Genomic DNA, 11,094 nt, shown 5'->3' with positions numbered 1-11,094 from the left:
GGCTGGTCCCGCCGGCTGCCTGCCCTGCCCTCCCCTCGCCCCCACGGGCTTTGTGCTGCCTCTCCTCACCGCTAACGGAGCCTTCCCTTTGTCGGAGTGCAGGGTGACTTGTGAGGAGTTGCCTTCCCTGGCGCCCGGACCTGGGGGCTTTTTGTGGCCTAGCAAGAAGCGGTTTCCTTTCCCAAGCTGTTGGCATCTTCTTGCCTGGATTCAGTCATTCCCAGAGGAATGGAGGAATGCATCTGATAGGTCCTTAACCACCCTGTGCTCCCACAGGCAGCCCAGAAACTGGCTTCATCTTCTCTGCTTTGGCACTTTGGGGGTGGACCTCTCTTTGTTACCTGCTCTGGGTCCCTTTTTAGTGGCACTATAGACCAAAGGAGATGGAAGAAAAGGAGCGATGTGATAAATTCCAGCTGGTACCTTGAAACTAAGGGGATTCATATCTTTTGACTTTTTTTTTTTTCCTTGTGGGGGTGGAGGGGAGGGAAGTATTACATTTTATGAGGTATGGGAGGAGGGAGGAAAAATATGTTGCAGATTTTTATGTGGTTTTTAAAACCAGCCATCAGAGGCAATTACTGAATAAACCGAAGCACAAGAGGAGGGTTTGAGAGCTGGAAGCGGCACTAGCCTGCAAAAGAAAGTAGCAGTGGGCTGCTGTTGTTACTGTGGAGGAAGAAACTTTAGCCTCCTTCATTTCTCACCACCTACTCTCCATCCACCCTACGTGAAAATGAGTTGCGTGCCATGGAAAGGTGACAAGACCAAATTGGAATCACCAGAGCCACCCCAGCTACCACCACTGCATATTTACCATGAGAAGCAGCGTAGGGAGCTGTGTGCCCTCCATGCCCTCAACAATGTCTTCCAGGACAGCAACGCCTTCACTAGGGAAACCCTGCAGGAGATTTTTCAGAGGTAGGATACTCTCTTCACTGGCATTAGCTTCCCCTTGTCCTCTGTTGCTCGGAGGAATTTTCAGATCTTATTTGGGGGGGGAAAAACAGGGCAAAGAAGGGGTTCAGAGTATGTCACTGCTTTGAACTGAATGTAGCTTCCTTTTAAAATCCACCCTGCCCTCTTTTTTTTCATCTCTACACGTAGAAATTCTCTCTTAATTTGTTTCTTTCTGCCAGTTTTGCATCCCAGGGCTTTATTGCAGATGCTGTCATGTGGTTGGACTGCTGCCTTCTCCCCCACCCATCTTCTTCTACCCATCTTCCATATTTTTGCCCTGGCCTCATGTAGTTGTGTTATTTTGATGTTAATAACAGATTTTGGGCTTGCCTAGGGAGAGTGACAGTGGTAGGAATGACAAACGGGTCATCATAAAAACTTCTTGATTTAGTACCACAACACTTCTAAGTTTTTTGGAAATTAGAAGCTTTGCCAAATGAGTGACTCCTTATCCAGTGGCTGAGTGAAGCTTGTCAGATATTATGGTAGTTTTTTCCATGTAACAAAGCCCTCTGTTCTCTTGTCAAACTGGATTTAATTTCAGTAGCTGGATCCCCATTTCCTGTGGCATTGCTAAATGTTTCCCAGCAACTTCAGATAATTAATAAAAACGTTTTTGAGTTTTACTGGGATAAATGTAAATTATTAATGTGGCCTGTACAATATTTTGCTCGATCTTTATTTTATGCTGTTTTGATGCTTTGTGGAAATTCTCCTGTGTGTGAAAATTCTGGTGACCTTTCATTGATGAAGCTTAAGTAATAAAACAGGAGAAGGGGTCTGCTCTGACTGTCAGCCTGCAGATGCTGTAACTGCCACATAAGTTACTCTGGGTTACCTGTTGGTTGCCAGCATCCCATGTTTGTGATGGGTGGGGAATCGCGCTTCGCGGCAGCGGTTGCGCGGGTGCTGTTGGACAAGGCAGCTGCGGTGCCCTGTGCTGATGAGCAGGGAGCTGGGTGGCACCTGCAATTGGCTGGTTTGTGGAACTGGTGCTTGACTCATCAAACGTTTGCCTGTCTTTGGCAAAAGAAATGTGGCGATGGACAGTGGCGAATAATGGATTGAAATGGTATGGACGATAGCGTTGTAAATAAAGTTCTTGTTGGTGAAGTGGAGCTGGTCTGTGGCAGGCTCAAGGCACTCTTTGTCCAGTGTAAAGACGCTATGGTTTGTTCCAGAGTAGCAATTGTCAGAATCTTAAGTCACAGATGGATTGCTATTGGCCTGAAGCAAACAAAGGCAGTTCGTGTGGTAGAAGGAGCGTGATGATCTAATTAGTTGGCTTTCATTGGGCTTGGTAAGAGGGAATTAGTGTGCAGCATGAAACCCCTCAGAAGGAGCTGGGATGTTAATCTTGTCAGACCTTTTGTCCTGGAAGGGAGAGTTTGTCTTTGATTCCAGCCTGGTATTGTTCCATCCTGCTATTTGGATCAAGATACACAGGTTGGCTCAGCCCCACAGCAGTATGGAGATTTCTCTCAGAAATGGATGAGCTATAAGCTACGTGTAACAACTGCCACCACCTTTGCATCTCTGTTGGGTTATTACTCACATCTGGCTCTTTGACTTGTCTTTAGCAAGCATGGATTTAGTTGCTCTTTATGCATTGCTTTTTCACATGTCTTTCCTGTGTCTAGTCATGTTCTGTGTGTTGATAAAGGACTGATGAATGTTTTTAATAAGCTACAAAAATGTTGCAAGGTGTGATTTTTTTAAACCTGGTGTTGACAAGGTAACGAAATCACAAATAAGCTTAAGCTTTCTGTAGCTTTTAATGCATCCCTTGAAGAATGATTGAACCATGTTGCTTAATCATTATTTTCTCTTTTGCTACATCCCATTGCATAAGGCCAAGGTAGTCTGATGATTATCATCTCAAGCATATGTCAAAGCTTGGTCTGAGCACTCCTCTGATTTTGTAGTCCTTCCTCTCTTCTTTCTTCTAATACAAGAAATATCTTTTTGATGTTCCTCTGCCTTTTGTTGCAGGAGGTAAGATTGCATGTTCCAAACGTTGCATGGAGATACAAACAAAATCACTTCACTTGAGTCTGTGTATTGCGACCTGATGAGGAAAGACAACTGCATACAGGAATCTTGGAGCTCGTTGCGTTAAGACAACGTGCTGATGAAAGTTTCTGACTTAGAAAGCTCAGGAGTATTATTACCTGGATTTCTGTCCAGCTTTTTCAGTCTTCCTCAGCTTAGTGTCTAGATGAAAAATTTAACTTTGGGCAGGCAACTTAATTCTTTGTCTTGTCAGAATCCTTCAGCTGATGATTGTGGACCCTATTTAGGGGTGTGTGAGTAGAGAAGTTCAGGCAATTCTTGGAAGTTTGCTCACAGGTACCAGTTCTTTGAGTGTATCACCTCTGCTGGTCTCTTCATCTCATTTCAGGGGCTCTGAAAGTTATGGGAAGGAACAAAGATAAATGTGTTCTTTGAGCTCTCAAATAAGCTTGTCTCTGGAAAAGAGAGCCACAAGAGCGTGCTTGTGCAACCCAAAGGGCTCTCTGTTAAGCAGAAGGCTTTCCTAGCTCACTGGCACTCATGAGAGTTAATAGGTTGAAGCATTCATCTTGAGGAATTACTTGCAGCCAAATGATCTCGCTTTATGGAGATGCTGGAAGAACTGTGACAAGCTATGGTTGCATCTCTCTGATTAGTAAAATACAGCACAGCTTTGGAGGCTGAAAACCATGATTCTTTGAAAATGTCACTGCCTTGCTCAGAAGTGCCCAGTGGTCGGTATTAATAGCTTTTCCTCTTGCCACGTTGTTTCAGACTCTTCTCCCTTCTGTAGTTAAATCATTTCCCAGGCTGTTCTGCTGCAGTCTGCTCCACTGCAAGAAAACTCATAGCTGATGCAAAAGGCTACGTGTCTGTAGCGTTGGTTGGTCTGAAGCTCCCTATTCAATCCACTGCTTTCTTCTTCTTGTCAAATGCTTGATGTTGTCAGAGGAGGAACGCAGAGGGGCTGAGGGGTTTTCACTCAACAGAGTGTGCCTGCAGGACTTGCACTGTGCTGAAGCCTGAGCGAAAAATGAGCAGGGACATCGGGAGTTTTGAGGGACAGAGTTGGCATGGGAGAGAGGCAGGTAAAACATGGACATTGGGATGATGCAAAACATCTGAACCTTGTGCCAGTGGAACTAATGGAGTCCTTACCAATCGAAAGAGCAGCTCTTCACAACAGAACTGCTCTCAGGCTCGACTTTCTTTGGACTGGCATTGCATGACCTTGCTGTTCTCTGCTCCCAGTTTCCCCCTGTGCTTGCTCTTCCAGCTGTTGAAGCCTGTCTGTCATCTTCATAATAATTAATCCCTTTGTTGTTTTCCCTCCCTACAAAATTTAAAACAAGAAAAGTGACCATTTTTTTTTGCCACGTGTCGCCATGTTTTATGCCTTGCACCCATTATCTGCGTTTGTGCAAAGGCTGTCTTGTATTTTTGTGTGTAACATGACGGGCTGTGATTCTGCATTTTTAAATGCTATAGTAATGCAAGGGATGTCTAAGCAAGCTTAAGGATTGAAGCTGAAGAGATGCTCCCAAACATCTTTACAGCTTTGTGTCTGAATACTTCTTTCATTGACCAGTGAGGGGTAGGGGAGAACAACCTTTGCTGCAGCCAACCTGCCCTGCCTCTTGTTACCTTCAAGACTGGTGTTGACTGTTGAACTCTGGAAATTGTGTTCTAAATGGCAAACTGACATACTCCAGCCATGAACTGAGGAAAAAATAATTACAGCATCTTGACGTGAAAGAGATGGCAAAGCAGATGTTCAAGGAGGGAAAAAGAGCTTCCTGCTTTGCCGTCTCTTTCACGTCAAATCTAGGATCTTTGGAGGCTTTGTACATCAAAGTTATTCTTAATGCATTACTTAGCCCTCTCAGCCCCTTTGTTGAGTGATAAGGGGTAACAAAATAGAATCATAGAATAGTTTGGGTTGGAAGGGATCTTTTGTGATTAAACACAAATACCCTGAAAATGGGCTTCAAGTTACAAGGCGTGTAGCCCCTTCCAACTGTGGAGCATAGGTTCTGCAAAGTCCTGCTAGAGCAGTCTCCCGTTGTGTTTGCAGGCTGTCTCCCAACACCATGGTGACGCCCCACAAGAAGAGCATGCTGGGGAACGGAAACTATGATGTGAACGTGATCATGGCAGCGCTTCAGACCAAAGGCTACGAGGCGGTTTGGTGGGACAAGCGCAGGTACTGAGAAGCCGTGTAATTCTGGAGATGGAGGTTGTAGAAGAGGTCCCTGCTTGCTGCAGGGGGGGTGGACTAGGTGACCTTTACAGGGCCCTTCCAACCCAAACCATTCTATAAATCTATGGCTGCTGTTTGTGAAAATGAGAAAGAGATGAAATTAAAGTAACAGAATATAATGTTATCGCTGTCTTGTTTTCTGCACTCCTCCAGGGATGTTAACGTCATTGCCCTGTCTAACGTGATGGGCTTCATCATGAATCTGCCCTCCAGCCTTTGCTGGGGCCCCTTGAAGCTCCCCCTCAAGCGACAGCACTGGATCTGCGTCCGGGAGGTGGGAGGCACCTACTACAACCTCGACTCCAAACTCAAGGTGCCCGAGTGGATTGGAGGTGAAAGTGAGCTCAGGTAGCATTTTTTGTATCCTGTTCCTTCTCAAATTCTTCTCTGTTGGACGAGGGGAATCTGTCCTTAAACAGTTAGCGGTTGAAACATTTATGGTTGAACTTGAATAGCAAAGATTTTAAAGTAACAAAGTTCTTGTGCCTCCACTTAGAGTTACACACCGCCTGCGCAAAGCTGGGAAAAAGCTTTTGCCAGCGGTGCACTCTGCGAGCTCAGGAGAGCCCGACTTTGTCTCTTGGATGGCTGGCTCTGTCACTAGAGATGAAGGTAGAGGCCAAATCCAGTGTTAGGAGTGACACCTGCAAGGAGATGTGCTGTGCCTTGCCCTCTCCTCAAGTGCCAGCGTATCAGCGTTCTTTTGCCTCTTCAGGAGCGATGTGTGCGCGTGTTCCCAACATAAGGCTTTCCAGATTAGAAGTGCAGCCTTTTCCCTGACAGCAGTGAAAGCTGCTTGCTAGGAGTCACCTGCCTGTGTAAGCAGATGCTGTGCTTCTGGCTTGACTCCCCTCTTCAATCTTAACATGACACATGGTTGGTTTAATTACTTTGACTCTAAAGTCTCACCTGCTCTTACTTGCTGTTCAGCTTCCATTCCATCCTGTTCTAAAGCCCACTAGCAGCTCTGCTGCCTCAGCCAGACTGGTTCTGAGGTAGGGACTGCACACGAGCAGTATTTACAGAGCCTGCCCTGCCATTAAAATCTTGGTAAAGTGAATGTCAGCCTTTTGTGAACTTCTGGGATAAAGTAATGCAGTTCTGAAACTAGCTTCCAGTGGATTTTATGCTGGGTGTGCTGTTCTTTCAGCAATAAATAAGAGAATTTTGGAAATCTGGGCTGAAAGATATGAGAGAAGACATTGATTTGACTTACATAGTTACTGGAGGTGATCCAAGCTTGGTATTAGAAAAAGCTTACAGGCAGAAAGGGGCTGCAGGACCATGTCAAATGACCAGGTGCCACACTGCTCCTACAATCTGTGATAAGGACATCTAAATGTCTAAATGATGGGGTTTTTTTTCCCCACAAGTATTCCACATTTGTTGGATTTATTTTAAAATACAGTGGGGTTTTTGATCTGTGAGATCTGAAGAAACTGAAATTTATTTTATTTCTGGTTTTGCCACCTTGCAAAGTTGGAAAGTGATATCTATATGGACCTCTCTGCTGAGGTTAAGATCATGCTTATCTGTTTCTGCAGTAGCTCGCTGGGTTAGAGGTGTTGAATCTTGTGGGGCAAGTTTAATTTTTTTCTTTTTTGTCAGAAAATAACTAAAGACTGCGTGTGGGTTTCCTCCTGTTTCTTGTCACGTTTGCATAGTTGCATTTAGTTGTTGAAGAAGACGATAAAGTTCTACATTCAGTAGTGCTTATTTCTGTTTCTCTTTATGATAGGAAATTTTTGAAACACCAGCTGAGAGGAAAGAACTGTGAACTCCTGCTGGTGGTGCCAGAGGAGGTGGAAGCACATCAGAGCTGGAGAGCTGATGTGTGATCCGGATTGACTCTGTCCTCCCACTACAGCTCTTCCCCTTTACTGAACTCCCAACGTCCTGAAACCTGGATAACGGGTGCCCTGACTCTTCTTGTCTGGAACTTCCTTTGTTAGGCTCTTCTCTTCCTTCCTTGGTGCAATAGGGCAACGGTGTAGAACACTGGGGGTGGTGGGTGGGGAGGGACTGGGGGCAGAGCGGAGGAACCTGGAAGCCAGTCACTTTAACTGCGAAGGCGGATGAGCTGCCTGCCCTTCTGCGCGCTGGAAGGCGTCGCGCTCTTTAAAACTGGGCTTTGGGGCGAGGGTGTCTGGAAGCCCCTGGCCTCCCTTTCCCCATGTGGTCAAGGCTGTGTGTGTTGGGACACTGCTCCCTCCAGGGCTTGCTGGGCAGGAGCAGGGGCTGAGCACGCTGCTGCCTCTTCACAAGTCTCTCTTTCCAAAACAAGTTGTCCTGAAGACGTTTGCAATTCCAAAGGGTCTCTCGGGACACTCAGACACTAGGAATGGTACGGTGCTCAGCACAACCCTCTGCTTCTTAGGGATGGTTTGTGCCAGGAATGAGAAAACAGTAATAAAACCAGTGTCATCTTTCAAGAAATTCTTTGGGTAGCTAGAGGCTTCTTCCCGCATGTCTCCAGGGATTTATGGATCTGGTGAGCAGTTGTTCGGCAGCATGTGGCTGGCTAAGGTGATGTGGGAACAAGCACAGGCTAACTGAGGAATGTTGAGTTTCTGGACTGGAGAGGGGCCATAGTCTCCCCGGGTTTCTTTGTGCTATGTCGGTTTTTGGGTTTGTTCTGTTTTTTTTAATCTATTTTGGTTTTCTACATGGTCACCCATTAGTTTAGGGGCTGCTCAAAGACAGGAATAAAACTGAAGGAGTTTTGAGAGGAATTCTTCATTCCCTTTTGTTTTCCTCTTTCCAGAAGTCTAGCCCACAGTCAGGAATGTCACGTGCAATGTCCCAGAAAGAGGTAAAGTTGAAAAGCAAAAACCGGGTGGAGGGGGAAGCCTTTGTAACAGTCAGTTTCTGCCTTTTTATAGTTACTGGCTGATAAAGTTGGAGGTGCAGCGGGTCCACCAGAAACTTTGGGTGTTAGACCCTGGCCTGATAGTTGAACCAACTTCTCTTTTAGTGTTGGCCAACAAACATTCCATTCCATTAATGGACACATTGCTTTTTCCTCCTCTCCCTTCTGTGGGGAAGGGTGATTAGGCATGGAGATGCTCAGAGGAATCTCCACCAGCTGTTCTCTGGTCACCTGGGCAAGCTGCAGTTCAGTCATACCTTCCACAGCAGGAGGAAGTGCTGAATTTAGAACAGACTTTGTTGTGTTTAGTTCTTCCTGGCCGAGCTGCTGTTTGCTTCCCTCCGCTGTGCATGGAATGTCTCAGTTAAGCAGCAATCTCTGGGATGTGACAGAGTTTGAAGGACCCCGTTCCATCGTGCAGGAAAGTCTCACTACTGGTATCTTGAGCTTGCAAAAGGAGCGGTTCTAACTCCCTTTTCTCAGTTATTTTTCTCTTGAGAGCTCCACAAATGCATGAGCAGGTGCTTGAAGCTGAGAGACCACCAAAATCCCACCCTCCTAATGGAGAACAGAGGCCATGTGATGACGTGACAAGGCTGTTCGCTGACCCCCGGACGTCTGGCAAGCACCACTGCAGTCTCTGGAGCACAGCCTCCCACGGGCAAGGGCACACGGCTCTTAGGTTTTAAAGACACAAGGTTTCTATAAAAAGTCCTATTTCGTAACACATTCCACTGACCAATACCAGCTGGCAGCGTTTTTAAACACTTTCCAGGCAGGATGTGCAGCCTGCAGGCATTCTGCTCGCGACCTGAAGCCATTTCTTCAAGAGGGGAAACAAATTAAATCTCAACAGAACGTTTTCTATGCCGATTAAAGCCGCACTTTGGAGAACCCCTGTTTGCATGGAAACTGCAAGCCACCAGATCAGTGCACAATATGCAAAGATGTTTCAGAATATTTTGGGGCTACTTTCCTCTCCCTGTATGTCAGCACCTTTCCCGTGTTGGGGAGAACAGTGTGATCCAGCTGCTCAGGTAAAGGGAAAGTGTATGATCACACACCCTGGGCAGGTGAGGCTGCTGCCCAAGAGGGTCCAGTCCCACCGCTTGGGAGTGGGGAAGCCCACGTTTAGTTCTTGCTTGTTTGGTTTTGTTAGAGCCTTGTCTTGGGTTTGTTTACAAAGATGTATTTTGTTTAACCAAATATTAAAAATGGAAAAAACCCATTTCCATATAAATGTCCTATCACTTCTGTATGTTCAGCTGAATTGTTCTGTAACAAAGTCTGTAAAGGAAAAATAAATTTTTTTCTTTCTTTGGTTATAAAACTGCAAACTCTCAGAGAGTTAAGAACCTTGAGTGTTGGTCACTGGTGGCGAGGTGGAATTGCCCCTGAGAACTCCTTTAAGCCACATAAAGCTGAAGGTGACAAACCCTGTCCAACCCTTCCCCCCCTTGCCAGGCTGTGCACAAAATGGCCTCTACCCACAAAGCCACCGCCAGCTCTGAAAGAACTGAGCCTCCCTGAAAGATGTCTAGTAAAACCACACTGCTCAGGTTGGATTTATTTAATATTCAATACAAAAAATATGCAGCTGATATCTGAAGTTCTACTTTATGAGGCAGAGGATCAGCGCAGATGTGATCATCGTGAACCTGGCCTGCTGCTCCCTCGCTACTTGCACATGCACAGAGTCGCAGCGAAGTATTTTTGCAGGTGTGTTTTCCACAGGGTACAGCTGCCTGCACCCCTCCTTCCTTTGCTTCACCTGCTGGGAAAGCCACCCCTCCTCTCACCGGTGTCCTCTGTCTCAGAGTCAGCCAGGAAAGGAGTCGTTTTGTTTGGCTACTGCCTTTCGACACCTGACCTGTGCCCCAGGGTGGTTCTGGGGGGGGCAAGGAGTCTGGCAGAGGAACTCCCCCAGTTCAAGTCTCTGTAACTGGTTATGGTGCACTGATTGGGAAAAAAGGAAAGACTCACAACTTCTAGAGAGGGGAGGATGCAGACAGGAGCCGTCATCAGGTCCAGAGGGGGGACTTCCCCCCCTCCCCACGTTATGAACAGGTCAATGTCCCAAAGGAGAACCAAAAATAAAAACAAAAAAATGCCCTGACCCAACAAATCAACAGTTCAATAAATCACCATCCCAAGTCTTCCCACGTGACACAAATCCAACGCAGCTCCTGCCCATTAGATTTTTCCAGACAGCGGAGGCAGGGCCCCTGGCATTCCCCCCGAGAGCCCCGTGTTGGGTCCGAGGAGGATCTGGAAGGAAAATGGCATCAGGTGAGGGGCTGCGAGGACGCGGGGCGGCCACCTTGTGCTGCCCTCCCCTCTCAGTTACTCAGGGGGACGCCAGAGGGACCAGCAGCATTGGCAATACCGGTTTCTCCCCAGCAACCCAACTTAACACTCGGCCCCAGCAAAGGCAAACGGGGCAGGTTTGGACGTTGCTGTGCCGGGCCTGTGCGCAGTCCTCGCCGCGTGTTCCAGCCCAGCAAAACACGCCCAGGTCGCATTTGCTGGGGTATGCCACCAGCCTGGTACTGGGAATTGTCAAGATCATCCCATTGGAACATCCAACCACAGCATCCAGTGGGATGACTGGATAACAAACCACACTCTTTGGTTTCTGTTCCCTAAGATCCTTCACCAGCTGGTAACCGGGAGGAGGTGCGGCGCCCCGAGCCGACTCTGAAGGGCCAGCAGAGGGCTGGGGTGCTCCCGTCTCACCTGTCGCTGCTGCAGCTGCTGCTGTTGCTCCATCTGCAGTTTTTCAGTTTCAAAGACGACAGGAAGAACCAGGATCATGAAGGAGGTGGTCCCAATCCACAGAGCTGCCCTGGAGAACCTAGGGAGCAGGAGGCACGTTAGGAATGGGAATCGGTTCCTTAGCGGGTTCTGTCAGGCGCCGCAGGCTTCTCCCGGTTTCCTTTCCGTGCCTCACTCACACAAAGGTCTCGCCCCCGCCCCCGTTCCGTTCCACCCC

General features: G+C 47.3%; 1 protein-coding gene across 1 annotated transcript; it reads left to right on the top strand.

The window, feature by feature from the left end:
- Positions 1-736: 736 nt before the first annotated feature.
- JOSD1 (Josephin domain containing 1) lies at positions 737-7,606 on the top strand. The gene is made up of 4 exons (XM_010172028.1): positions 737-921; positions 5,048-5,176; positions 5,387-5,581; positions 6,972-7,606. The coding sequence occupies exons 1-4, from the start codon at positions 737-739 to the stop codon at positions 7,069-7,071; spliced, it is 609 nt and encodes a 202-aa protein (XP_010170330.1). The 3' UTR covers positions 7,072-7,606.
- Positions 7,607-11,094: the final 3,488 nt, after the last annotated feature.

This window comes from Antrostomus carolinensis, unplaced genomic scaffold (assembly GCF_000700745.2).
Source record: "Antrostomus carolinensis isolate BGI_N321 unplaced genomic scaffold, ASM70074v2 scaffold47030, whole genome shotgun sequence".
Lineage (NCBI taxonomy): Eukaryota > Metazoa > Chordata > Aves > Caprimulgiformes > Caprimulgidae > Antrostomus > Antrostomus carolinensis.
Note: the sequence above shows the minus strand (reverse complement) of the source record. Positions and strands in the feature narration are given on the sequence as shown.

Bases quoted from the DNA above. Each gene is read 5' to 3' on its own strand.
- JOSD1 (XM_010172028.1), top strand. From the start codon at position 737: ATGAGTTGCGTGCCATGGAAAGGTGACAAGACCAAATTGGAATCACCA. The intron at 922-5,047 runs GTAGGATACTCT...TTGTGTTTGCAG, and splicing joins CTGCAGGAGATTTTTCAGAG to GCTGTCTCCCAACACCATGG. The intron at 5,177-5,386 runs GTACTGAGAAGC...GCACTCCTCCAG, and splicing joins GTTTGGTGGGACAAGCGCAG to GGATGTTAACGTCATTGCCC.